This window comes from Suillus discolor (genome assembly GCF_016758755.1).
Source record: "Suillus discolor strain FC423 chromosome Unknown F5147scaffold_52, whole genome shotgun sequence".
In the NCBI taxonomy this organism is placed as follows: domain Eukaryota; kingdom Fungi; phylum Basidiomycota; class Agaricomycetes; order Boletales; family Suillaceae; genus Suillus; species Suillus discolor.
Genome location: NW_024541299.1, coordinates 179,968 through 204,685, shown reverse-complemented (window position 1 = coordinate 204,685; position 24,718 = coordinate 179,968). Strand labels below are relative to the sequence as shown.

General features: G+C 47.7%; 10 protein-coding genes across 10 annotated transcripts; 2 read left to right on the top strand and 8 right to left on the bottom strand.

The window, feature by feature from the left end:
• Positions 1-53: 53 nt before the first annotated feature.
• F5147DRAFT_709739 (uncharacterized protein) lies at positions 54-2,677 on the bottom strand. The gene is made up of 8 exons (XM_041438228.1): positions 2,263-2,677; positions 2,108-2,214; positions 1,743-2,054; positions 1,256-1,692; positions 760-1,203; positions 654-706; positions 548-602; positions 54-492 (listed from the first exon to the last, which is right to left on the bottom strand). Exons 1-8 carry the CDS (start codon positions 2,554-2,556, stop codon positions 242-244), a joined length of 1,953 nt encoding a protein of 650 aa, XP_041289733.1. The 5' UTR covers positions 2,557-2,677; the 3' UTR covers positions 54-241.
• Positions 2,678-3,152: 475 nt separating this feature from the next.
• Positions 3,153-4,598, bottom strand: F5147DRAFT_655420 (uncharacterized protein; the record flags this gene model as incomplete). Its single annotated transcript, XM_041433973.1, has 5 exons — positions 3,153-3,266; positions 3,321-3,710; positions 3,743-3,910; positions 3,964-4,257; positions 4,317-4,598. 5 exons carry the CDS (start codon positions 4,596-4,598, stop codon positions 3,153-3,155), a joined length of 1,248 nt encoding a protein of 415 aa, XP_041289732.1.
• Positions 4,599-5,686: 1,088 nt separating this feature from the next.
• Positions 5,687-7,364, bottom strand: F5147DRAFT_754537 (uncharacterized protein; the record flags this gene model as incomplete). Its single annotated transcript, XM_041440291.1, has 6 exons — positions 7,111-7,364; positions 6,848-7,083; positions 6,522-6,793; positions 6,298-6,466; positions 5,861-6,247; positions 5,687-5,809 (listed from the first exon to the last, which is right to left on the bottom strand). The coding sequence occupies exons 1-6, from the start codon at positions 7,145-7,147 to the stop codon at positions 5,687-5,689; spliced, it is 1,224 nt and encodes a 407-aa protein (XP_041289731.1). The 5' UTR covers positions 7,148-7,364.
• An 18-nt stretch (positions 7,365-7,382) lies between these two features.
• F5147DRAFT_709733 (dynactin p62 family-domain-containing protein) lies at positions 7,383-9,592 on the bottom strand. Its single transcript, XM_041438227.1, has 5 exons — positions 9,178-9,592; positions 8,927-9,129; positions 8,452-8,875; positions 7,766-8,393; positions 7,383-7,709 (listed from the first exon to the last, which is right to left on the bottom strand). The coding sequence occupies exons 1-5, from the start codon at positions 9,414-9,416 to the stop codon at positions 7,530-7,532; spliced, it is 1,674 nt and encodes a 557-aa protein (XP_041289730.1). The 5' UTR covers positions 9,417-9,592; the 3' UTR covers positions 7,383-7,529.
• On the bottom strand, positions 9,593-12,281 carry F5147DRAFT_709729 (aspartic peptidase domain-containing protein). Its single transcript, XM_041438226.1, has 9 exons — positions 12,165-12,281; positions 11,962-12,107; positions 11,578-11,898; positions 11,421-11,512; positions 11,304-11,363; positions 10,808-11,255; positions 10,568-10,757; positions 10,444-10,516; positions 9,593-10,391 (listed from the first exon to the last, which is right to left on the bottom strand). Exons 3-9 carry the CDS (start codon positions 11,793-11,795, stop codon positions 9,892-9,894), a joined length of 1,581 nt encoding a protein of 526 aa, XP_041289729.1. The 5' UTR covers positions 11,796-11,898; positions 11,962-12,107; positions 12,165-12,281; the 3' UTR covers positions 9,593-9,891.
• A 34-nt stretch (positions 12,282-12,315) lies between these two features.
• F5147DRAFT_709726 (aspartic peptidase domain-containing protein) lies at positions 12,316-14,493 on the top strand. The gene is made up of 6 exons (XM_041438225.1): positions 12,316-12,678; positions 12,732-12,820; positions 12,871-12,930; positions 12,981-13,648; positions 13,705-13,771; positions 13,819-14,493. The coding sequence occupies exons 1-6, from the start codon at positions 12,437-12,439 to the stop codon at positions 14,355-14,357; spliced, it is 1,665 nt and encodes a 554-aa protein (XP_041289728.1). The 5' UTR covers positions 12,316-12,436; the 3' UTR covers positions 14,358-14,493.
• F5147DRAFT_639965 (uncharacterized protein) lies at positions 14,494-15,675 on the bottom strand (the record flags this gene model as incomplete). Its single annotated transcript, XM_041433017.1, has 3 exons — positions 14,494-14,921; positions 14,974-15,449; positions 15,500-15,675. 3 exons carry the CDS (start codon positions 15,673-15,675, stop codon positions 14,629-14,631), a joined length of 945 nt encoding a protein of 314 aa, XP_041289727.1. The 3' UTR covers positions 14,494-14,628.
• Positions 15,676-16,293: 618 nt separating this feature from the next.
• On the top strand, positions 16,294-17,989 carry F5147DRAFT_318831 (uncharacterized protein). The gene is made up of 6 exons (XM_041429204.1): positions 16,294-16,666; positions 16,719-16,987; positions 17,043-17,211; positions 17,261-17,647; positions 17,699-17,905; positions 17,966-17,989. Exons 1-5 carry the CDS (start codon positions 16,394-16,396, stop codon positions 17,819-17,821), a joined length of 1,221 nt encoding a protein of 406 aa, XP_041289726.1. The 5' UTR covers positions 16,294-16,393; the 3' UTR covers positions 17,822-17,905; positions 17,966-17,989.
• Positions 17,990-18,700: 711 nt separating this feature from the next.
• Positions 18,701-20,762, bottom strand: F5147DRAFT_709720 (uncharacterized protein). Its single transcript, XM_041438224.1, has 8 exons — positions 20,532-20,762; positions 20,346-20,468; positions 19,834-20,286; positions 19,715-19,775; positions 19,499-19,665; positions 19,352-19,438; positions 18,998-19,290; positions 18,701-18,949 (listed from the first exon to the last, which is right to left on the bottom strand). Exons 1-8 carry the CDS (start codon positions 20,635-20,637, stop codon positions 18,932-18,934), a joined length of 1,308 nt encoding a protein of 435 aa, XP_041289725.1. The 5' UTR covers positions 20,638-20,762; the 3' UTR covers positions 18,701-18,931.
• A 614-nt stretch (positions 20,763-21,376) lies between these two features.
• F5147DRAFT_709712 (uncharacterized protein) lies at positions 21,377-23,226 on the bottom strand. Its single transcript, XM_041438223.1, has 5 exons — positions 22,702-23,226; positions 22,548-22,650; positions 22,342-22,498; positions 21,856-22,291; positions 21,377-21,800 (listed from the first exon to the last, which is right to left on the bottom strand). The coding sequence occupies exons 1-5, from the start codon at positions 23,110-23,112 to the stop codon at positions 21,618-21,620; spliced, it is 1,290 nt and encodes a 429-aa protein (XP_041289724.1). The 5' UTR covers positions 23,113-23,226; the 3' UTR covers positions 21,377-21,617.
• Positions 23,227-24,718: the final 1,492 nt, after the last annotated feature.

Genomic DNA, 24,718 nt, shown 5'->3' with positions numbered 1-24,718 from the left:
CAGTTCTCAATATGGTGGTTCACTGGGGCTGCTTGAATGATGTGGACAAGTTTGGATGACAAGAAGCGAGGAAAACCATAATATGAACCTCGTGGCTGCACGGTTACAAGTGTGGCCAATATCCCACACGGGCATTCGGCTGACGAACACCGATTACAATAACGTCAACGTGTGCATGGATAAATAATTACACTCGCTTCTACTAGGAGCCTCCAGCTCACTCAAGGGAGTGTAAGAGTGCCTAAAACCCACCCTTTCCACGAACTCGCGCGATACTCCCTTGGATCCCTTTGACCACCCCTCGAAATCCTGACCCAACGCCAGTAGAGTCCGTAAGTGGGTTGCCGTGCTTATCACGGTATATGCCATCTTTCTCCAACTCATGTAAATGCGTGTTCTGATTTCTCCGGATGCCATCAAACCATTCCTGACATACTATTGGGTTGTCAACCATAACGTTCACCTCTTGGCTGTGATACCAAGACTGCGTGTCTGAGAATTTTTGATGAACATCTGTGAGTGGTCTAACGGTGAAAACCACTTATACCTTGGTTGCCGTTGCCTACGATCCCAACAGAATCGTCGATGATCATTAGTTTCACCTGAAACCAGGTAAGGGCTCCGCTACTAACTTCAATAAAGATAGGACGAACATGACAGTTCCGTTTCTGCGCGGACGCATTGATGGGCTTTATTTGATCCTTGCCTGAAATGATTACAGGTGAGTATTCAACACACCCTCGCGGGAGAAGCACATACCCGTATACCAATAAAGTTTGAGTTTCTCTTTCTCCTCGTCAGTTAACTGTGCGAACATCGTCTTGGATACTTCCTCATTCGTGCCGCCCTGTCCGGGGAGTGCTTCCCCACCATCATTAAATCCCACGTCTATATACAGTGTGCACTCAATGCCGCGCCTGACTGCGTCCAAGATGCCTCCAACTACAGGGACTGCATTTAAAGTCGGACTTTGAATGAAAATCTTCCTTTGGGCGTATTTCAGCCCTGCAAGCCAGGCTGCATCCTGCGCGTTGTGCAAACCACTCGCGGCATTCCCAGGATTTCCGTTCGGCGCACGGTTTACCAATGCCATGGGACATTCTCCATGATGTGTGTGGAGAATGTGCGGGGTGTATTCATCTCTAGACGATGCTGGTGGCTCATACGATATAGTGGCATGTGTATCTGGCTGATCTCCGGCATCTACATGGTATCAGACTAGGGAACTTGGATGTGAAACGAGACGATGGCTTACTGAGGTGCTCTGTAATTGTCTGATAGGTGCCGGAGATGAATGGGACTCCTGCAGGTAGAGACCCAGAAGAGGCAGGATCTTCCCTTCCTTCTTTATCCAAGTCTCTGTCGTGAATGCCGCCGGCCTCCTGTTGCAGTGTCTTGAAAAGTTCCGCCCCTTTGCTACCATCCAGAATCCGGGTCGTGGCGTATTCATTATCCATTCCAAATTTGTAGCCTCCCTCAGGCGGCCGATACCGAGTATTGAGCAACGGAAGGGGTGGGCGCATGGGCCTAAACCAACTGATGAGAGCAGTATCATACAAACTGTCAACAATCGGGCCCTCTAAGTGGATCATCATCTCCATGTTAGGACGGTCTTGAATGTTATTTGAGTTCAGGAGCGCCACTTTGCGATCCACGATCATGAACTTGCAATGAAATGTCCCAAAAACAGGTCTTTGCATCATGTAGTAATTCGCATATGAGAGACAACTGGGAACACTCACTGATGAAAATTTACCAATTCGAAGTCGATTCCTGGCATGTCGCTCCTCTTGGGGAGCTTTACTTCATCACTGGCCATTGCTGCATCGTCGACAATAATGTGGCTTTCCATGAGCATCTTTAAATTTGCACGGTCGTACATCATCTTCACCACGACCTTCTTGCCCCTTTTCATGGCTCTGCGCGAGAGTTCGAGCAAGGCATCGCATATCTTGCTAGCGGACTTGGATGCTTGCCAAAAGTTTGTTGCCAAAAACACCTCCGACTCAGCACGGACGATACAGTCATAATGGTGCTGTATGATATCCGGAATGCTGCTCAACGCATTAGCGAAAGACGAACAAGGAAATAAGAAACCTGGAATTACACGGAAATAATGCTCAGGTTCACAACACCTCTAGAACCCAACAAGGGGGGCGATACCACACCAGCCCAAGGATTTGTATCGAGCGTAGTAAGTACGTCACAGTAGATCTTTTTATGCAATGAGTCAAGATTATACGTCTGCCGCACTTCACTCACCTTTAAGAACAGGTCACTTGGCCTACTGCCAAAATCTCCGCACTCGGCGGCGCGGTCGAGATCCGTTTGTGTAGGTTCACCGGGTGGAATTCGCTGTGTCTCATTATCATTTCCGTGCTGCAGCACACCCATAAATGTCTCCAGATAACCTGCGGAGGACACGGGCTTCTTGTGATGCTCTGCATAGAGCGTTTTCACAAGATCTCCGGGTGATGATGCCGGGGAGGCTGCGAGCGCCGCAGTAAGCGTCTTCTGGGAGTGAGTTAGCGAGTAGGCTTTATCTGAGACAGTCATTGTGGTGTTTGAAAGAGCATAGAACTGAGCGCAGCATGACGGAGTCGATCCATAACTATTTGCTCCAAAAGTCTCCAAGCAGTACTAGCACTACGCCACGAACCAGTTGTGTCATTGCGCGGATGCAATTTAAAGGCACGTGCGTGGGCCCGCTGATTCCCCCTTTCGAACGAAATTGGACGCTCCAATGATTCCTTTGGATTAATCTGCCGACAGGCTACCTGAGTTTTATGGAAATAAGTCTTAGAAAATGACAGTATAATCCGCGTGAAGCCTAAGGCCCAACAACCTAAGCCATTTAAATTCGAAGATCATTATTAGTGAACTCGAACCTGTGACACAAGAACGTAGTAGGAACTATTTGATCGAACATACATTCAACAGAATTAAACCAGAATCACTGATGAAGGTATGAAGACCGCACAATATGTATGATCTTGGTACAGGGGTACCAAACTTATAAGAACTATAAGTTAGCAATATAGCACGAGGTGATAGATATAATAAAGAACAATAAGGATATAGCAGATGACGATGTGGTTGTGAATATATGTACAGTGCAGTAGTAAAAACACAATGCGATGAGAAAAATAGGTTTATGAGCGATCGACCCATGGTTCTGTAGCGAGTCGTATAGGGATAACGCGTTGAAGTGAAAGGTCAGGTCGCAATTGACCAGGAGGCAGTAGTAAGGACAGCACAATGTAGTCCTAGAATCACTTTATGAGTTCGAATTCAGATTGTTTAGAGAGACACCAGCTCACCGAAGTGCTAATCTGGCCGGTATTGAAACCAGTGTTCAACACGGGAACGTCACACTGAAGGTTGCCATTCCAACTCCATGTCACAGGTTCTTCTGATTCTGAAATTAGGACTTTGGAGGTGGGTGATGATTGCAGCGTCATCTGTCCGCGACCAAGAACTTGGTCGTGACTGAATGACGTGCCTTGAATGTTGACGGTAGTCTGCCGTAGTATAAACACGTTTAAGACTTCTTTTATTTCCGAGGGATTTTCGTGAGGAAGGAAGAGCTTCGCAAGACTATGCAAGAAGACCGGTGAAGTCTCTAGTCGCAAATGGAAAGGTATCTTTTCCGAAGCGGTGAACACACGGACAGACGGAAAGAATAACTTGGAACAAACTAGCATCAGTTTCTGAATGATCGATCGCGACGACATCAACCTACATGACAACGTGCTAAGAATGCATCGTTTCCTGTACCAACGGTCGGCTTTGTAATCCAAACATCCTCCATCCAATCCTCAGGAGATTGTTTCACCTCGCTGAAGGAATCTGGGACTGGCCTTGATGGCCGTACTCGGGGGCGGTACCTGATGTGTATGTTCATGTATGCCTCCCTGATGATGATGGTTTCAGTTTCGAGATGCATTCAGATCTGCTGCGCACTCGCCTCGAAAGCTTCTTTCCAATCATTGGAACATTTCTCGACTTTGTGACAATGATCTGCAGTGTGTACACTATGGCCACGCGTTGCGGTTTCGGTAACTCAAAGGATGGCGGCAAACGGAAAGGACGATCCTGGCCACGCTCTCGATAGGAGGTTGGAAAAGACATCGATAATGGCATGATGCTGGGACAAGTTTGTCCATTCAGAGTAGAGCTCTCCCACAGGGTCCGCTCCTTTGAAATGATAGTAACCCCCTTGGATGGTTGCCCTGAAAGGTAAATACGACCTTCAAGCTAATGGGTGATATTAGAAATGACGTAGTGGAACACCGAACACGACAGATCCCACATACCTTTGCTGCAACAGCTACAACTCTCCGGCGATTATCAAGTGCAACTTCTCCTCGGATAGTACTCCCCAGACCATATGATGGATGGCGATCCTCTTCACGACAGTCCATCAATTTGAGGGTCATCCCTCTTTGCCGGTAAGTGAATGATGCATTGTCCCCACGTTGGATCAAGCGAGGCGATCTTTGTATGCACTTCTCTCCAGGAAGTAGTTTGGAAGAGTAGTCAGGTGCAGGCTTCGATGGTGTATACTCCGGCAGCAGCTGAACGGAGAATGTTGCCATATGTGAAGAAGAGATGTGGGACACTTGGAGGCTGAACGGATGGATACCCATGATGGATAACAGCTTTATACCCATGTCACGGTGAAACCAGTGGTGTTGACAGTTGCATCATTTTCGGACAAAACGTGGATCCGGGAGCAGCGCCGTTCAGCGGCTACCGTGATGCGAAAAAAGGACAGGTGCTTTTGCATCAGGATCGAGTTGAATGCATGGCGGTGGCCGGCGAGATCGCCGTAACAACGCCATCCTGTGTTTCTTGCTATGCTTGGTCAACGTAAGGGAATGCGTGAACAACGCAATGACAATAATCAAATGATCATGATGTAAACCTTGGCGCAGTGTTGGCGCAGTGTGACCTATCTTAGGCACACCCGGCGGACGGCTCATGAGTCTGACAGGACTCAAAGAAAACCCTTTCCCAACACTGAGGCAAAAGCTCCCATTGGTAGCGAGGCATCAATGCTGTTCTCAGAGTCGAAACGCTGCAAAGCTGCAGATGGATCAGCAATATTCTAATGACGGGGCGCGTATCCTGAATACCGAGCCAGGCGCCAGGCTTTCAGGGCAGTACTAGTGCCTTGCTTGAGCTGATGCGGCGACTGCCCTGCAGCGGTTCAGTGATGGGCGCAGGAGCAGTGCACCTTAACGTAGTAAAATTCTATTTTTAGAACTCCACTGGCCGAAGACCGAGGGACGTAAGCAAGTTGGCTTTGGGTACAGTTCAGACTGTTCTACTAGTACTAGTATTTTTCATGGTAGATACAATGTAATATTTGAAAAGAGAGTATCATGATATTTTGGTTTGTGCAGCAATTATAGTAAAACGGTCTCCAAGCGGCTTTCAACGGCTGCCGGAGCCGTAATAATGCAGTGCTGCTTAGAGCGGAACCTGACTAGTACTAATAGTAGGAAGTATAAGCTAGACAAATTAGTAAACGGGCTAGGAGCTTAGTAAGAATGTAAACTTACTATGTATAAAAGCTCGACCAATCATATAAACAATAGATCTGGAATATAATAGAGTAGAGTATGCGGAAGAGAGCCGTGCTCAGTGGCTTGGTCTTGTAAAAAACTGGGTCCTAGCCATACTACCAAGTCACTGCGTGATCCGACCATGGGTCTGTCACTAGACGAATCGGATGAAGGTGTTTTGATGCAAGAAGCGGGCACTTGAGTGGCTGCAGAGGTTCCAGGGAGAGCACAATGAAATCCTAAACATAATGTCAACAGGGAAATCATAGGAATCATGGTTCAAGACTCACTCTAACTGAGAGCGGGTTTGTTGCGAAGCTTCCGATGGTGACTTCTTCGGTATATTGCAGTTCCCCATCCCAGTCCAGACAGTCAATGCCCTTCCCAAGGGGAACGTTGCGATATGAGTGATGGTTGTCGGGTAGAGGTGAGGAGCATGTCAATTTGCCTTCTCCTATTATTCGATTGCTCGATTTTTGTTCTTCGAAGATTTTGACAACTACTTGGCGGAGTATGTATACGCGGATGGAGATTTCCTCTGAGGAGAGCACAGGAAGGCCATGATTAGGTGCAGACTTGTCAATGAATGGAGCTAATGAACTCGATGGAGCACGCAATTGGAGGTGGAACGGTATGGTCTCAGATAATGGATAAACCTGTGATGAAGGAATAAAGAGCTACCACAGCAGTTAGGAAAATGACAAAAACCACAATTTGAAAGACTTACAAGACATTGTACCGGCGTGAGCCTGGAACTCTGTGTTGCATTCATGGTAGAGAGTACTTGGTGCCATTCTTCAGGGGAGCTCTTCACCGTGGTCATGAACGGCACGTCGCTCGGAAGCATGGGTGTGTGTGGGCGAGAACGCGGATGATAGCATACGGGTACCACGAGGCTGTAGATTGTCCAATCAGAAAATGTGAAATTTAAACACTGCTATTCATGCTCACCAATCACTAGAGCGGAAAGATGATAAAAATCGTCGAGGTCTTGAGATTACGACGCTAAGAGTGTAGGTGCACGTCGCTAATTTGTGCTCGAATGAGGGGGGTAAAGGCTGCGGTTTACATCTATCCATGAAAGTAGAAGGAAAGAATATTGTAAATGGTAGGGTCATAGGACATGGCTCAGTGGACGAAGAGCTCCACAAAGAATACGAATCAGATGCAACCAATGTGGTGATGGCTGCCCCTGATGTCTCAAGACGAAGGTGGCCCTCGAGCTATTGGGAAAATACTAAGATAAATGCTAATTTGAAGAACGATGTAAACTCTACCTTCAAGGTGACCTCTACGAGGCCTTCTGAACTTCGCAAAGATATGTGACCTCGAACGAGTCCATTTCTTCCGTAAACAGGCGTTATGCTCCCCGGTTGCTGATCTTTTAAAACAAGTGTGGTGCTGTCTGTTATTCTACGAAAGACTCCGGTATTCAAAGCTTGCGGAGACCGTCGTCGAGTCTCCTCAACCGTTTGTTCCCCTGGGAGAAGCTGTGTCGAGTATGACGGTGATGGTGGGGAAGGAGAGTATGACGGCGAAGGTGGGGAAGGAGTATATGAAGGGGGAATAGACTCCATTTTGATCTCGAGGTATGAGGCGTTGGATCTCTTACACACCTCGGTCAATGGTGTTTATAGCAACCCAAGTATCCATTTCAGCGTACACACGAGTCATCCTGGAGTCAAGGGGAAACATGATACACAGACCGGCACCGCAATCTTGTAAAGATTGTTGTCTAGTCTAGTTAGCGTTTGATGCAGACTGACTCAGATCTGCTAACGCGTTAACGATCATGATGATTCTCACGTGTGATGATGGTTGTGAATAAGGCTGTGCTATCGGCATTCAAAGATTCAGGCATTCTTCGTGGGTATCGAAGTTTAAGTTGCTGCAATACAGGCCCAAATGGCATAAGCCATGCATCGCAATACAGCAATAAAGGAGCATGAGAACCTGGCATCATATATCTGGATCCAACTTTTCTTCCCTAGGAAGAATGGGACCAAGATCAACGACAGTATAGAAGGTGAATGTCTTCACTTCCGGGGTCTTCGCAACTGTGCGGGAAGGCGTCCCCGCACCATCCTCCGAGGGAAGTGGATCATCCGATCGATAGGTGTAAGAAACAAGCATATTAAACTGTACACCGATAAACTGAGTACGAGTCAAGGGTTCACTGATGCTTCTGTACATACCTTTACGTGGCCCCGGGCCTCTTTTCCGATGACAACCTCACCCCCCACAACCGTAACATTAGCCCTCTTTTCCAAAACTCCTACAGTCTTGACTTTCCCTTTCCCATCTTTGTCTCGGGTTCGACCCATCTCCAAACCAAGCTCATCGTCTTCGAGCCCGAACATATCGTCGTCGTCATCATATTCCCATGCTTCAGCAAATGCAGCGACAGGGAATGAAGAGGTTGGCAGAGATACTGCGAAGGGTGTCCTGCGAGCCTTCTCCGGTGCAGTACTGTTAGTTGCTGCAGTGACATGCATTCGCTGCACTGAAAGTCGAACTTGAATGGGATCATAGAGGGGATTTGTCAAAGCGAGGTGGAAGGGATACGATTTTCCGGCCATCATAGCACCAGCATTCCGGTCATCCGAGGCACTGGGTACCTTAGCCTGCGGACGCCTAGTGGCGTCGGCCCCTTGAGTGTGCGGAAGGGCCACAGTCATCGCTGGCAAATAATTAGCCGCTACAAGCTTGATCTTGTATCGCACAGATTGCGCTTTCTGCTCTGGTTTGATGAGGATGTGCCTGCAACTTGGGCATCGCTTCGAGACTTTGGAATGGAGTGGTATCCGCAGAGGTCGTAGATCGCTGATCAGTTCACTCCAAGTTTAGTATCTTCTCCCACACATGCCCAAAATGCACGCACCTTGTTCTAAGCGAGGTGGTCCAGCTGTTTCCCCACCTTTGCTCAAGTGACGCAATTTCCTCCGCACTTTCCATGCGCCGAAGTGCCTCGACATCCGAACTATCTCCCTCAGACCCCAGCTGACCAAGAACACCGATCTCCATTCTACTTTTGTACTCCGGCATTTCGTCCTTATTTGCCGTCCTGTCCCGGCCCACACGACTGCGAGCGAGAGGGTTGTATTTCCCAACACCGGGAACATCACGCGCAAGCGCAGCGGAAGCAGCGGCTGTAGCAGATGAAGTAGGAAGATGATGAGAAGAAGTACTCGGAACATGTGACAAAGAAGAAAGAGATGATGTACGGAGGAAAGGTTCAAAATGCTCCTTCAGTCGCTCAAACTCCAGGGATTCGGGCGCAGAGTCTTCAAATTTCTGCAGCTGTGCTATCAGATAGATGATTAGATGTAAACTGATGTGTAGAGGGAGCAGCGCACCGGCAAGTCCAGTTGGTTTTTCAAATGTTATCCCAACTTCGGCAGAGTCCCATCTGCAGTGGTTACAATAAAGAAAGAAGGGAGGCTCTCCAACGTTACTTAAAGACACGGAAGGCCTACCATCGCCGCCATCAGGGGGGTCAGAGGCGACTACTTGCAAGGTTGACCGGCATATAGGACATGAAAAACAATTTCGAGCACATCTATTACTTGTGAGCAACAGTCATAGCAAGAGGATAACATAAGTTTACCTGTTCTTTTCCGCGCGAACGCTTGCACTTGGGACTTCGAAAAGACAATTTGGACAATAGTAGCCACTGACTTCGACGGAAACGCAGCGATTGCACCGAACAGCGTCACATTCCTCGCAAAAGAACAAACTATGCAAAGGGTGGAAACTAGCCGAGGAAGACGCCATATGCGGAGGCGGAGGCGTCTGAACTGACTCTCCAGATTGGCATGGACAATAGTAATGGATTGTTGGCGCCATCAATGTCTACGTTCTTGTCAACAGCAACGTAAATGCACATCAGCGAGGACAAATTTCGGTACAGAGTGAGATGCACTTTCGGAGCAATCGAAAGGTGTTGAACTTGTACCTTGATGACCGGGCCAGGAAGACAGAATGTGGATTACGGTAGAAAAGATAATAATTAACTAACTATTACCGGGCGAACCTTACTAGGCTAGACTCTTGGACTAGGTTTTGATGTTCTGACTACAAGAACAGACTGGAATGGTTACTCTCTCGATGTAAGCCACCATTATGAGAGGTATTCAACAATGGACATCAATTCATAAAAGTAGGTGACTTGTCAGTCGATTGTTCATGTCAGTCATCGTATATAAGTATGCCGTGCAGTGATAAGTAGTGTCCAGATGGAGAAAGCCTAGCGCATAACCAAAATGGTATCACAGGAAAATGAGGCAGTACAAGACCCCAAGCCCGCTCGGGCCAGGTACATTCAGTAGTGTGCATCCCAAGCACTTCTGTATTCAGGAACGTGAACTGGGTTCGCATTAGGCGCCAAATGCATATCATATGCTCCTTGCGGCGAGGGGTCGTAGAGTGGACGGTAGCTCTGGGGTGCGTAAGGAACCCACGTAGCTTGCGTAGAAGAAACGCGCTGCAAGCGACGGCGACGGCAGCAATAGTATACGCAGATGCCCAGAAGAAAAACCGAAATAACAGCGCCGAAAATAATACCAATCACCCATGGTGACAGCCTGGCGTTTGATGTCGTGGTCGTGGTGGTCGTAGTCGAGGTCGAGGTCGTGGAAGAATGTGAGGCCAGCGAAGCGAGGTCATCGACATTTGAGCCATTGGCCAAGCGCACTCGTGCAAAATCCGCAGAGGCATTGACAGCATTAGTGATTGGCAACAATTGTATGTACGGGGCATTGGTGCCAGGAGGTGCCCCGTCGACAAAAGAACCGAAATCAATCAGAAGGTATGCATTGCGCACTGTTCGATTTTAGAACCTGAACGTCCTAGAATAGTAGGTATCTAGACTCACAAAAGGCCATGCCGAGGACCATATCGTACATCACCACGCCATCCTCCGTATCATCGTACGAGAATGGTTGGAACTTGTTAAGACAATTATAAAGCTGGCAACAATCAAGGGTTCATAGACTCACAGCTCCAACACATTGGTTCTCGCCCATATCAAAGTTGAGATCAAGTGGGTGAATAGGGAATTTGATTCCAGCGAACAAAAATGTGGCATTAAGCTCTTGGTCGCAGGGCAATGCCCAGATTTCTCCTAAACCCGCGATGTTCGTTAAAGAGGCGCCGGGAACGTTACCATAGAGCGCCTCGGCAACGTGACTGTCATGATGTATCAGAGTAGATGAGGGTTTTTTTTACGAAGAACTTACGAAGAAACTTGGGGGAACGTGAAACCTGTATCAAAGACGACAGTCGCGTTATTAGGATAGGGTGTATCAGTGACTTGAGTCTTGATGGTAATAGGTTTGCCATCTGGACCGATGATCCCATTTTCGTCAAGTAATGTCATCCAATGCTGATTCCCGGGCACCATGACCGACGTGACTGGGTGTTGAGGTTGTGTCTGAATATCCTCATATTCAGTCAAGACTTCTCCGATAGCAAGGTCGCCTGGATAAGGTTCGTCAGGGTCGTCAGAGCGATCGAGAAGAATAGCGACGAAGTTCGATATGGTGTCGTTAGAGCGGAAGATTCGGTCGAGAGGAGGGTCTGCAGCCGCTGTCCCACCGATGAATCTAATCACAGAGCCTGTGTATGGCCCAAGGCCGACGAGACCATCGACGGATTGTGTAAATCCATCCGTCGAGTTAGCAAATACTTTGTATCGATTAGCAGATATGATAGCGGATAGGATGCATAACGCACTGAAATATTGGGCGTCAATCTGATACCCGGCGAATTCCATCGTGGCTGATAAGACTTCCCCTTGAGGTAACGGAAATGAACAACGGCATCCCATTAATATTGTAAGAAATAACTCACCAGCAGCACCTCCAGAGGCATAGCCAATTTCAGCCTGGTAGTGCTCGTCAACAGCACCAGGAACCTGAGATGTTACAAAGAGATCTGAGCTGAAGGCAATAGCAATGTCAGGCTTTTGAGTTGCAAAAACATCGCTTGAGAGTGGTTGACTTTCCTGCCGGTATCGATCAGAACACCGAGCAATTGTCCATTCAAGGTGATGTTTGTCATGTACTGGATATTCTGGTCATCTTCCACAGTGCTTTCGAGGCCGCTGATGCTTGTCCTTCTCTGAAGCTTGGACCTAGAAATTCCAGTCTTGCCATGCAGTTCAAGGTGAACCCCGTTTGCGGTGTTCAAGATGACTAAAAAGCCAAGGAGCAAAAACGACCTCATAGCACTGGAAAGGACTGAAGAGAAAAGAAATAAACCGAGATGCTGAGCCTTCAGGGTTATATGGGGGTCGGCTGCATGTTTTACGTTGACAGCACAGCCTGAGCTTCATGAATTGATCAGACGGGCGTTCAGAATCCACGTGTTGCCTGCAGTGCTTAGGGCTCACCATCTTCGACCGGATTACTTCATTGGTTGTCGTGCATGTTCTGTCACGAGTTACAGACACCTGCTAAGAAGGAAAACCCATTTCCATTCGTCTATAGGGAGACTAGGCGGCAGCATCCAGATTGGATGGTCTATTACTTGTACAATCTAATAATGCATTGTCACTCAGCACTACCCTATAGGGCACATAAGGAGGTCACTCACAATCATGAATTTCATTCCAGTACAATCCAGTAGATAATCAGGCCATTTCCAAGGCGATTCCAGAGCACGCTGATCTGATAGAACGTTACGTGGAGAAGGGAAGATAGGCTTGATATGAGAGCCTAGTAAAATTGCTGTGCAACGGTTGATGGTTTGATCCCCAATTGATCCCACACAAGATTTAATTTCATTACATCAAGTTACATACGTTCTCGTTTCCATCCTCCTCCACGCCGTGCAGGCTAACATATTATTAACGCTTTGGTGGCGTCATGATGCACTCCTTCATCACACTTTCTTTTGTTTCTTCGTTGTGTTCGACGATTTCTGTCCTTGCTCTCCGAATCCCTTTCGATGTCCACGTTCAAACTCCTGCTAACAACCCAACCACCCATTTCTCTCGTCAATCATCTTCCAATGGCATAGTACCTGTCGGGAACACGCAAAACTCTTTCTACTACACAAATATCATGCTTGGTGGTCAAAACATATCCGTGATGCTGGATACGGGAAGGTAATACAAATTTCACAGCAATTGCGGGTATTTGTTTATTTGCCCGTTTACAGCTCTGATCTATGGGTGACCGGCTCCATACCTGGAGCAACAGACACAGGTAGCTCTCTGAAACTTTCATACGCCGTTGGAACAGCTGCTGGTCAGTCGCTCAAAGTTATAGCTCTCACGATTCATTACGCCCACAGCCAGGCGACATCTATACTGCACCTTTTGAATTTGCTGGGCAATCTGTCAGCGACCAGGCATTCCGTCAGTGTCCTTTTTTGTATGACCGCTTCGGTTTCTGACATCCGGTACAGTCCTTGTTGCAAATGTATCATCTTTCTCCACAAATATTCATTCGGAAGGGTATGACGGTCTCATCGGCCTTGGCCCAAATTCTGGTTCCTCGATATACAAGAAACTCGACGGAAATTCGGGGAATAACCCGATGAACAGAATTTTCGAACAAACATCGTCAAATGACTACATAACTATGATGCTCAGTCGCAAAGGAGACCCAGGGAGTAATATCACTGGCCAGTTCACCATCGGAGAACTCGTTCCAGGATTCGAGAATATTACCAGCATGCCACATTTGTCGATTGAGAAGGTTTACAGAGTGACTAATGTTGACCAGCATTGGCAGATTGTAACAGACAAGAATAATGGCATCATTGGGCCTGACGGACAGCCGATAAAATATTCATCGATTGCCCCAAAAGCTCCTGACGGCACAATAGTGGGAGTTTTAGACTCTGGCTTCACTCTGCCTCAAGTGCCTCGAACGGTGTCGGACGCCATTTATGGGCGTGTACAGGGTGCCGAATGGTCGGTTGCAAACGAAGCTTGGCTAGTCCCTTGCGAGCAACTTATTAATGTTACCTTCAATTTTGGGGGCGTTTCATATCCTATTCACCCACTCGATGTATCATCGAGTGACTTTGGGGTGATCTTCTCGAATGGAAACCCCGCTTGCCTGGGAACGGTATGTGACAGTTCTGCATAACACGAAGTTGTTTTAAATCTGGACCTTCCAAATAGTTCCAACCAGTCACTTCTGCATTTAGTCTTCTTGGAGAGTATGATATGATTTTGGGAATGGCTTTCCGTAGGTTGTCGACCTGTTCTGACAGTACTTGTTTGACACATTCGCAGTGCGGAACACATACACCCTGATTAATTATGGAAATTTCATCACCGGCGGCTCAAATTCCAATAATCCCTACGTCCAATTGCTCCCGCTCACGAACATCGAATCTGCTGTCAACGACTTCATTCAGGTCCGGCTGAACGGGCAAAACACAATTAACTCTTCTCAATACGCCCTACTTCCTGCATCACAGGAACAACATTCGCCTGAGAGCGCTGCGGAGAAAAAGCAAGCATACGAAGAACTGGTTCTAAGTCGTTGGCCTTATATCGTTGTTGGAGGCCTGGTGCTCTTGATTCTCCTCATAAGCTATTGCGTGTGGCGTTGTTGCTGTCGCCGCAAGCGGATGGCAAAGAGAGCTGCCAAGAAGGCTGCACAACAGAATGGGGGGGCTGCTTCTGTGGACGGTTTTAAGAGCGGTCCCTATGCGCAGTTGCATGACTCCCAGAGTACGGCGAGTCTTGTTATGCAACCGATGCGTGGGTCGACCGTCGATTTTGAGGAGGACTATGGTGGAAAGGATGCATTCACAAGAAGTCGATGATATTTGCCAAACGAACTATATGTAGTCTAATAGATTTAGTCTACTTCAGCTGCAGGACACTAATAGTAGCTGGCTACTTCTGTTCATTGTCTGTATTCGTAACTTTGACAATGTTCAGATCTCAAATATATCCAATAGCAGGGCCATTTCATGAAACTGTCATTATAGTATGTACACGCAAGCCTGTCTTATGACGATATGTATGCTACAACTTGAGATCTAGAATGCCCATTCCAAACCATCCCATTCGTTAAAATGCATCTCGGAATCATTATGCAATCGACAGAATGCTTCGTAACCAATACTCAGCACCCCTGAGCACGCAATTGCCACTAGTACTGGTGGTGCTAGCGCCCATATATATGACATGAGCCAGGCCCACAGTCATTGCCACTGAAAGGAGGCCACCGAAAGAAACTAATATTGGGTCATATAGTGCCTTAGCCTGTTTCGGCACTGAGACAGCTGGCTGCTGTGGTTCCTGAATTCGCCCCTCCCCTGACAGTAGATCGAAGATACTGGCATTCAGCTTGAAGGCCTTGTTGGCCTCTTCCAATACGGCCGCTGGCGAATCAAAGTTCAGAAAACGAAAGTAACCCAAAGACGATGTATAAACCTTTCAATGTGGTATCATCACCAATACCAGCGTTCAGTCCATCTCTGTACCATTCCTTGATTTTCTTGAGATCCCCCATATTCGCAGATTCACTGCTGTCCAATTTCTTGAAATCGTAAAATTGTATACCATCTCCTCGATCCGCATCTAGGTCATATGCCTTGGCTATACGTCGCCGTATGAATTGGCCGCCACTCATGTCACCGAGATAGCGGACGTAAGCATGTGCAAGTAAACATGTGGGATCTGAAGACTCAGAAAGCTCTCGGAGGCGCGTGGTATATTCCACAAAAGGCTTGGGAGGTGACGCCATCAACGAGCTGTGCGATGGGTGCGTCTGCCATTCTGCTTCAGGGACCCCAAGTAAATGTGATATGTCTTGAGAGAGACTCGGAGTGCGGGCAAGCAATGTAGGGTTATACGTTGGTTGTAGCGTTGGGTATGACGCGTGCGTCTCTAGACCTCGCTCAAGTTCGCTGAGTGTGAGTCAACACATAGTATGAAACGTGACTGGAATGAAGCTTACGCGTATACGTGCCACAGCATCATCAAGAAATACACGTATTCTTGCTTGTCCAGCTCACCCTTTGCGAGCCGGACGCCGCCTTGACTATGCTCTGCGGATTCATGAGCCTTGGACGTACCAGCCCGAAGCAACGACGCCATTGGAAGTGAAAAATCGTAGTCATTGTTGACCTCCATTGCTATCAAAATGGTAGAATAGTGAGAAAGGTTCACGCGGTCCAGATGGAGGTCGCCTTAAAGAAGTAGTATATATACATGGTGTCAGATCTAAGTGGCGAGTGGCTGAAGCAGAGTACAAGACCCGAAAGGATTAGATATTGATACTGTAGAACACCGCAAAGAGGTCCGAAGTGAGGCGCGAGTTGTGCCCTTTGTCTCAGAATGAGTTATCTGCCCGTAAGAAGCACTACATCCTTGGTCCGCCAAATATAGGGACTTTATCGCGGGGGTTACGAGGACCTGGAGATGACTCGAAGGTCGTGTGGCGGCGCCTAGTCAGAGGAATACAGTAAAGGCCTAATAGCAATCTCAGCGCACCGTGGTAGAAGGGCCAAAATGGACAGAATTTCGGGATTATTATAGTTACGTGCTGCGCGTTTAATTTTGATTGGCGCTTACATAATTCATCAAGTCTGGGCGTATACCAAGTCCGTTTTACTATCAACTGCCCGTTGGCACATGAGTCAATCTGCATCAAACCTCCGCCACAGCCCACCTAGCTAGACAACTATCTTTACAAGACAATGACTGCGGTCCCGGACTGTGCAGTATGTGGATGACTTTTGAACCAGGATGACGCGTACATGAGTCAACGCCGAGATTGACTCTTGCGCTGTTATAAACACCATTGACAGAGCCATGAAAGAGATTCAACGCCTCATACCTCAAGATCAAAATGGAGTCTATTCCCCCTTCATATACTCCTTCCCCACCATCGCCGTCATACTCGACACAGCTTCTCCCAGGGGAGCAAACGGTTGAGGAGACTCGACGACGGTCTCTACAAACTCAGAACATCGGAGTCTTTCGTAGAATAACAGACAGCATCACACTTGTTTTAAAAGATCAACCGCTAGGGAGCATAACGCCTGTTTACGGAAGAAATGGACGCGTTCGAGGTCACATATTTTTGCGAAGTTCAGAAGGCCTCGTAGAGGTCACCTTGAAGGTAGAGTTTACATCTTTCTTCAAATTAACATTTATCTTATTTTCCCCAATAGCTCGAGGGTCATCTTCGTCTTGAGACATCAGGGGCAGCCATCACCACATTGGTTGTATCTGAATCGTATTCTTTGTGGAGTTCTTCGTCCACTGCCGGTAGTCCTTGTCCTAGGAACCTACCGTTTGCAATATCCTGTCCTTCTATTTTCATGGATGGATGTCAACCGCAACCTTTACCCCCCTCATTTGAGAACAAATTTGCGACGTGCTCTTACACTCTCAGCGTCGTAGTCTCAAGGCCTCGGCGATTCTTATCTTCTAATGATTCGTGAGTACGAGTAGCAGTGTTCAAAATTCACATTCCCTGATTCCACAATTTACAGCCTCGTGGTACCCGTATGCTATCATCCACGTTCTCGCCCACACACATCCATGCTTCCGAGCGACGTGCCGTTCATGACCACGGTGAAGAGCTCCCCCGAAGAATGGCATCAAGTACTCTCCACCATGAATGCAACACAGAGTTCTAGGCTCGCGCCGGTACAATGTCTTGTAAGTCTTTCAGATTGTGGTGTCCTCATGTTTCTAACTGCTGTGATAGCTCTTTATTCCTTCAGTACAGGTCTATCCATTTTCTGAGACCATACCGTTCCACCTCCAATTGCGTGCCCCATCGAGTTCACTAGCTCCATTCTTGGACAAATTTGCACCTGATCACAGCCTTCCTGTGCTCCCCTCAGGAAAAATCAACATCCGCGTCTACTTACTCCGCCAAGTAGTTGTCAAAGTCTTCGAAAAACAAAAGGTGTCCAAACGAATAATAGGAGAAGGCAAATTGACATACTCCTCACCTCTACCCGACAATCATCACTCATATCGCAACGTTCCTCTTGGGGAGGGCATTGACTGCTTGGACTGGGATGGGGAACTGCGATGTACCGAAGATGTCACGGTCGGAAGCTTCGCAACAAACCCGCTTTCGGTTAAAGTGAGACTTGAGCCATGGTCCTTATGATTTCCCTGTTGACATTATGTTTAGGATTTTATTGTGCTCTCCCTGGAACCCCTGCAGCCACTCAAATGCCCACTTCTTGCGTCAAAATACTTCCATCCGATTCGTCTGGTGACAGACCCATGGTCGGATCACGCAGTGACTTGGTAGCATGGCTGGGACCGATTATTTACAAGATCAGCCCGCTGCGCACGGCTCTCTTCCGCATAGTCTATTATCTATTATTTATACGTAGTAAGTTCACATTCCCACTAAGTTCCTGGCCTGTTTACTAATCTATCTATTAATGACTAGCTTATATCTCCTGGTCAGGTTATTGGTTCTCTAAGCAGTATTGCATTATTACCCGGGAGTCGTTGGGAGACCGTCTTACTATATTTGCTGCAATGGCGGAACATTTGTCACCAACCAAAAGAGCATTCTTTTCAAGTATTATCATGCAGAATAGAACTGTCTGAATTGTACCTGGTTTGAAGTGTGGCTGACTTGGACCACACTCGAGCAGCCTCGAATGGTATATTCATACCCCTTGTTGAGAGGCAGCAATGCTTGCATAGCATACATGTGTCCATTGGGCAGGCCGCAGTATAATCGGAAGCTAGTTTCAAGTCCAAGGCTCGAGAGAAGGGCCAGACTGATACGAAGAATTATACAAATAATTCGGAGATGAATTTACAACCGCCATCGCAACGGGGCACTACATGATAGTGACTTAGCTAAGGTTGTACCAACTAGTGCCTGGATATAAGCAGACTCATAACTTTACGGTCGAGTACCAGGATACTGCGGCCTGCCATTGCTTTCTCAAGAGGCTAGTGGCGGCGAATGTAGCAGTTCAGTGGATCTACTAGTACAGTGCGTAAGCGATACTAGTAGCATGCGATTTGATACTGAGCGCTGAGCTTCTGAGCCCTCATATACATATCCATGGCCTCGAAATGTAAGGGCCCAGTCTCAATCTCGTTGGAGTGGGGTACTCCTCCAGCGGGGGGTGGCAGGTGGGTGTTTGCGTAGCTTAGTCAGTAGGGGTAGGGCGTTGTCGTAGGTACTAGCATGATCATCCACACCAGCTTCCGTCTACCAGAGGCAGGCACATTGCCAGCCGCGCCAGTCCATCGTTCTTAATGATACATATATGCTACAACATTCTTGAACCCTCAAAATCCGGTAAGCTCCCAGCCAACCACTTCCATCCATGTGAATATTCCTTAGAATCATCAAATCGGGCGACAGCAATTGTTATCCTTTCAAAATTAGCAGTCAAAACTCTGCGAAAATCTTTCGGGGTACGTTAGTTGAATTGTCAAGCATGCAGACAGCGCTCACATGAGAAGCCCTGAGAACCGACGGCGAAGTCGGCATAGACATCGATCTGGTACGTCGACGTCGAGAGGGAACGGCGTTGTTTGAATTTGAAGCAGCCATAGATTCCTCTGTATCGTTCGTACTACCAGATGTGCCTCCGTCGGTGTCGTGCATAGTATGAGATGAATCAGAGTAGTCGGTGCATACTGCCCTGCACTTTGATTCAACACTTGAATCTATCGATTGCTTTGCAGAGGATGGCACCGCCACAGACGTCGCCGATGTTTGTGTCTTAAGTTCCACAATACCATTCTCTGCTCAAGCCCCGTTCTTCAGTGAGTAATTCACGTGAATGGTACTAGATCAGAAACTTACCAGAAGTCCAGGCCTCAGTCTCATGGGCCAGCTTGCAATGTTTGCCGTTGGGGCAGTAGCCTGCTGCGAATGCCTTGCAAGGTAGTCCTGTGGGACATGTGTCAATAAAATAATTGCTACCGACTATGGAGCACATACTATACCCACCCATCATTACACCACCACCAATCACTCGCCAGGTAATAGGATAATAATCGTGTGCCTTGAGCTCTTCCTGAGGTGAATGCGGTTTCGGAGGCAAGTGAGATGACGCTATCTCACGGGCCTGATTATTGGCTTTTCTTGCCCGTTTAATTTTCTCTACATCATGAAAACTGTGATGGCTTTATCAAAAAAAAGATATTACATCAAGAGAGCACGTACAACCTGCATTTATTGCCCTTAGGACAGGTTTTGCGTGCTGAGAAGAATTTGCAAGGTTTAGCTGTTTTGTAATGATGAGCAACCAACCATGGCGGAAAGTAGCTATCGGAAAAACTCACTCCTATATAGGGTTTGCTTCTCCTTCGCCTGCTCTGCTTTTCTGCAGGTGGCGGCTCGAGGTTTCAAACCAGTTAGAGTATATCCTCGATCGTAACCAGGGTATGCCACATTGCCACAGCGTGTTCCCGCGTTGTTGGGATATTGTAAGCTTGGTGACGATTGTGAGAACGCAGAAGGAAGATATTCTGAAGAGACGGGTTCTTCGATGGTCATGACTTGGAATGCGGCATTCAAACTCTGATCAGACGGGCTGGAGTTCGAAGACACATCGCTGGAATTGTCAAAGGCGCCTCTCGTGTCGAAGCGGTATGGTTCCACATGCGGGGCTACTGTGTATGTGGCATGCGCTGTGTAGCCATGGCTATGGCCGATGTCTTGGTCCCACCCCTTGAGTGGTGTTCTCGTGTGTACCTCGTGTCTGCTGTGGTAAGTATACACTAATGGCGGGACTCCTTTGGGATCCTTGTATATAAGCCTGTGGGAGACGGACCAAACACTGGAGACACCATACCTTGTGGCACACTCTCCGGTAGCGAATGCACAAAATGGCATGTTGAACCACGTCGACAATGTCCGGCGGCGTAGTAGCGACATATTCTCGTGTGCACGGCTTGTTCATAAGAATAAGCATTCTCTGATGGCGGGGTTTCTGCGATGTAAGTCCGCGGGAGACGAAGCAAACATAGAGACATCATGCCTTGTGGGACACTCTCTGGTTGCATATGCACAAAACGGCACGCTGATGCACGCCGACAACTTCCGGTTGCATAGTAGCGACAAAGTGTCGACGACTGTAAATGCATTTTCTTCTCCTTAGCTGGTATGTAAGGAAATCGCACTTCTGCGTCACTGCCTGGGCCACTGTCGGCACTGATGCAAGCGCCAAATTGTCTGACGTATACTCACCGAAGTTAAAGGTGATGCGGGAAGCCTTGGCCATTTAGATAGAAAGATAAAGAGAAAACACTGTGTTTGTTAAGGAAGATGAGATGCAACGGCGCCTAAGTCTGGTTATTATCAGAGTCTACAAGAGGGTCCGCTATTCACGATCCCTCCAATAAAGACACAAGTGACGACCAAGTGAGACAAAGATGCTCATAAACCGCGACTTTTCAGTTGCGAACTTGAATCGCGCACAATGGTTAAATCCGAAACCGGCTTAGCCCCGGTCTGGACTCTGGTAGAAATAAAGAGGGTCATCGATGCAAAACTCACCGCCGGTGCAGTTAGCTTTCTAGCCATGTGTTCATTCTCTAAATATTATGAACTCTCTTGGCTCGAACAAACAGACTTACTAAATGGAACACGTTGAAGTGCAAAAATAACAACAATAAGAGAAAGACCCATAATGAGGCTATAGCTCCGGAGCTTGGCCCGTATATGTTCCTGTTTTGCCAATTATGCAGCTTGAAGGATATAACAAAGTGCGTCCATACGTACCTTATCTTTTTGTCCCTGGGCGCAAATGAGACTGGCGGTCATCGGACACAGTGGGTTACAAAACCACACTGTACAACAAACTACAAGCTTAAGTAAACTCAATTTGGCAACAGGTTTTAATATTGACTCCACCACGAGTACTTACGTTACTGATCAGTGATTATCGCCTCGAGTTACAGACTGGTAAGAGTACATCGGTATTATTGACGAGCACATGGTACGACAACTGAAAAACACGGTACACCGCAGTGCGCGATGCGCAGAGCAAACTAGAAGAGAACCCGAGAGGCCGCCTTATCATATATCATACAAAATAATTCAACACGATCATCATCATTTCATGTCATGAGCCGGTGCTCCCGCTGCGGTCGCGAAGCAGGGGTGTCAGTTCCGTAATGGGAGGCGTAATAACAGACGAAGATACTGCATCAGAATCAGAACCCTGTTCATTAGCAGGTGCAGCATGCGGTTTATTTGCTTGGGAAAGATGCCAGGGTCGGGTGACATCTGCTTTGCAGACAGGACACTGTGAACAAGTAAGAATCGCCATGCCCCAAATGATTTGAGACGCAATACCCTACCAATTTCTTCCGGTTGATCAACCACGAATCAACTTCCTCCAGATGGAAGATGTGATGGCACGGCAGCTCCCGGACGCAATCTCCTTTGACAAATTCCGATAAACAGATGGCACATTCCGCCTGCGACTCGCACCATGGTATCGGCGCATGGTTCAGTGCTTCATGAGATGTGGAGGGCGACGATGCACTATGATCTGAAGGACCCGACTCCAGATCAGTATCGTGTGCCCCGATTGAATGGGCTCCATGTGTCGTGGTTCCCTCATGTTTCTCCCATGCAGTGCCATTCCAGACCCGCCATGGAAAACCTTTGACAACATTTTCCGGAGCACGATCACGTTGTGCTGCACGAGCCATGCGGATGCGATGGATGAGAAGTGTGACGAATGTGAGACAAGAGGGGAGTATTAGGATGACGATGAATGTTAATATTGGGCTGAATGGTCGACTTTGAGCAGCGAACTGCGAGAGGACATCGAAACTCACGAATACCATTCCCAAGCTGAGTATTGAGTCGTGATCAAAAGTGAAAGCGTTTGTAAGCCGGCATGAGAGGTCGTAGACGAGCGTATTAACGAAGATAATTCCTTGTAATCCGACCATGTGATGTAGGTAGAAGCAATTTCGACGTCAGAAGCGTCGCCTGGAACACTTCAACTGTGGTTCGATGGTTGCATGAGAAAAGAGCGAACCTGTACTATACATATTAACAAGCATGTCTGGCTGACCGCTGATGTCGGGATCTTGGCCCCCGATGACAACGGCCTTGGCACCCAGTCTCTGTGATTCCCTGACCTAACACGATATCAGAAAATCGGGTCGAGTATTCTGGACGAGCACACTCACTTTGTCCACGAAGGAGCATTGACCTCTCTGCAGTAGCGCGATCCAAGACTCGCTTGGATCCGGTTGGTGGGGACCATATATGCATAACTTCGGGCACCCCAAATTCAAATGACGGTCTACCAGTGAGGTATCGTTGCCAGGGCATGGAGTCGTGAATGAGGACAGTGGAATGACATAACCTAAGAGTGGCTCCTTGAGTTCCCGACCAAAAGACGCAGGCCTTGAACGGAAGGTTAGAGGCGGTGACCGATCCACCACAGAAACAGAGCTCTCAGCGCCCCAAACCCAACCCCACAACCAACTGCCCTCTTGGGAGGTCGCGGATAGTTTGCGAAGGAAGCTGAATGGTTGCGCATAGACTTGAATTACAAAGAAAAGGAGCAATAAGACTAAGGACGCGCGAGCCATCATAATGCAAGCCTCCTGGGAACGGGAGGAAACACAACGACAGCGATAAGGTGGGTTCTTGAGTTAACGGAACTAGGTATATGGAAATGACATCTTGCAAAAGCTGTTATGCGTGTTTGGAGCACCTTGTTCGGAAAAGTCCGGACATATAACTCGTTTGACCAATGTGAGCCACTTACCATTGGACACCTATAACGAGCTCACTGTCGTAATGCAACGTAGTCTTCAAAGCCCGTCTGTGGTTTTGCTGTGCCTTGAACGAACGAACGGCCTACATGTGCACAACGCTTCATGACCCCCTAAAGTGCACAGATGGAGAACTCGGTTCAACCTCCTTCGTGAACACGGGTCTTTCAGCGTATGTTCTGACATCCCTTCCTGACTTTGGTCGTCTTGCATCAGCAACCCTAGCTTCAAAATTAGTCTACAGGCATCTTTCAAGAGCATCCTCATTCTATCGCTCACTCTGTAACTTTGGTCCGGTGTTCTAATGCAAAACCTGTTCCAAACCCGTTGCTGAACTTTTGGCCGAGGATGATACTCAGAAAAACACATTGCTCTCCAATGAAGATATCACGAGCCTTGTCGCCTTTTCCACTTCTGTTCAAGAACTCGAAAGGCTGTTCAGTTGGAGGTACCCTCGTCATCTTTTTGCGCCCCACCAGTCTCATTTGTTCCATCAGAATGAAAGACCGAGGATCCAACACAAATCAGTCCTCCTGCCGGAGTCGACACATTCCGGAAAGTGCTGTGCAGGTTGTCCCTTGTACTCCACCGTCTACGGTATCCATCACTCGACGGCTTCCTCTAGTTCTTTCACTCTGAAATAGAGGAAGGGGATAGTTGTCAAGTCCAAAAAGCCACGAAACCACGAAGGGGTTTCTTCCATAGTTTTTTAACTCTTGAGCTGAGAGATATTCAAAAGGTTGGAACGTTTTATTAGCTCCGATTGCTGCCGTTCATGAGTTCCTGCTCGAAGAATGGGAGCGCAAGCACCCCCATTCATACTCTGCTGGCTCGTTATGAGCGCATGTACTCAGAGGTTTAGTATCATTGCGGTCTACCACGATCCCGGCGAAATACTTGAAATGTATAAAGAGGATCTCCCTTTCATGATCTATGCGACCGGGACTCTTACCGGTACGAAGTCTGGTACAAACACCTCATTTCAGGGCCTTTAAACACTGTCCTGGCTAGTAGGAATGAACATTACCTCCTTCCCGTTGACGACAAATACCCTATAGTGGTCAATGTCAATGCGATAGTTTCAAGGGACCAGAGTTATGGGGACCAAGTAGCAAGTCAAAAAATTCACAGCCAACATATAATTAACCCTGACTATCGAAGACCGATGTATCCTCTAGGGCCTCCCGCTTGTTCGTTCAACCATTCGATTTCTAAAAGGTCGCCCTAGTCAAAACCGTACAGACGTAAGCATTTCGAAAATTGGCATTTGAGCGGCTGATTGGGAGTTGTTCGACTACAAAACACGGGCTTATGACATATGGAACAAAGAGGACTCGGGCTGGCTATGCGAATAACGCTTGGGGGAAGTTCATGAGCGACCATTTCTACCTTTTCGTACTTGAGGATGGCGGTCAAGTGTAAG

What these genes read in the sequence shown, in the direction of transcription:
- F5147DRAFT_709733 (XM_041438227.1), bottom strand. Translation starts at nt 9,416, where the DNA reads ATGGCGCCAACAATCCATTACTATTGTCCATGCCAATCTGGAGAGTCA. An exon ending in ACCACCTCGCTTAGAACAAG is followed by an intron (nt 8,394 to 8,451) that starts GTGCGTGCATTT and finishes TGAACTGATCAG; the next exon opens with CGATCTACGACCTCTGCGGA. An exon ending in AGGCCCGGGGCCACGTAAAG is followed by an intron (nt 7,710 to 7,765) that starts GTATGTACAGAA and finishes ATCGGTGTACAG; the next exon opens with TTTAATATGCTTGTTTCTTA.
- F5147DRAFT_709726 (XM_041438225.1), top strand. Translation starts at nt 12,437, where the DNA reads ATGATGCACTCCTTCATCACACTTTCTTTTGTTTCTTCGTTGTGTTCG. An exon ending in ACCCCGCTTGCCTGGGAACG is followed by an intron (nt 13,649 to 13,704) that starts GTATGTGACAGT and finishes CCTTCCAAATAG; the next exon opens with TTCCAACCAGTCACTTCTGC. An exon ending in GATTTTGGGAATGGCTTTCC is followed by an intron (nt 13,772 to 13,818) that starts GTAGGTTGTCGA and finishes ACACATTCGCAG; the next exon opens with TGCGGAACACATACACCCTG.
- F5147DRAFT_709729 (XM_041438226.1), bottom strand. Translation starts at nt 11,795, where the DNA reads ATGAGGTCGTTTTTGCTCCTTGGCTTTTTAGTCATCTTGAACACCGCA. An exon ending in ACGTTCCCCCAAGTTTCTTC is followed by an intron (nt 10,758 to 10,807) that starts GTAAGTTCTTCG and finishes ACATCATGACAG; the next exon opens with TCACGTTGCCGAGGCGCTCT. An exon ending in AGAACCAATGTGTTGGAGCT is followed by an intron (nt 10,517 to 10,567) that starts GTGAGTCTATGA and finishes TGTCTTAACAAG; the next exon opens with TTCCAACCATTCTCGTACGA.
- F5147DRAFT_709720 (XM_041438224.1), bottom strand. Translation starts at nt 20,637, where the DNA reads ATGCATTTACAGTCGTCGACACTTTGTCGCTACTATGCAACCGGAAGT. An exon ending in GAAGCAAACCCTATATAGGA is followed by an intron (nt 19,776 to 19,833) that starts GTGAGTTTTTCC and finishes ATTACAAAACAG; the next exon opens with CTAAACCTTGCAAATTCTTC. An exon ending in GACTGAGGCCTGGACTTCTG is followed by an intron (nt 19,291 to 19,351) that starts GTAAGTTTCTGA and finishes GGGCTTGAGCAG; the next exon opens with AGAATGGTATTGTGGAACTT.
- F5147DRAFT_709712 (XM_041438223.1), bottom strand. Translation starts at nt 23,112, where the DNA reads ATGATGGCTCGCGCGTCCTTAGTCTTATTGCTCCTTTTCTTTGTAATT. An exon ending in AATGCTCCTTCGTGGACAAA is followed by an intron (nt 22,651 to 22,701) that starts GTGAGTGTGCTC and finishes ATATCGTGTTAG; the next exon opens with GTCAGGGAATCACAGAGACT. An exon ending in TGATCAACCGGAAGAAATTG is followed by an intron (nt 21,801 to 21,855) that starts GTAGGGTATTGC and finishes ACTTGTTCACAG; the next exon opens with TGTCCTGTCTGCAAAGCAGA.
- F5147DRAFT_709739 (XM_041438228.1), bottom strand. Translation starts at nt 2,556, where the DNA reads ATGACTGTCTCAGATAAAGCCTACTCGCTAACTCACTCCCAGAAGACG. An exon ending in CAAGTGACCTGTTCTTAAAG is followed by an intron (nt 2,215 to 2,262) that starts GTGAGTGAAGTG and finishes TTGCATAAAAAG; the next exon opens with ATCTACTGTGACGTACTTAC. An exon ending in GAATTGGTAAATTTTCATCA is followed by an intron (nt 1,693 to 1,742) that starts GTGAGTGTTCCC and finishes CATGATGCAAAG; the next exon opens with ACCTGTTTTTGGGACATTTC.
- F5147DRAFT_318831 (XM_041429204.1), top strand. Translation starts at nt 16,394, where the DNA reads ATGGAGTCTATTCCCCCTTCATATACTCCTTCCCCACCATCGCCGTCA. An exon ending in TCGTAGAGGTCACCTTGAAG is followed by an intron (nt 16,667 to 16,718) that starts GTAGAGTTTACA and finishes TTTCCCCAATAG; the next exon opens with CTCGAGGGTCATCTTCGTCT. An exon ending in CAAACCCGCTTTCGGTTAAA is followed by an intron (nt 17,648 to 17,698) that starts GTGAGACTTGAG and finishes CATTATGTTTAG; the next exon opens with GATTTTATTGTGCTCTCCCT.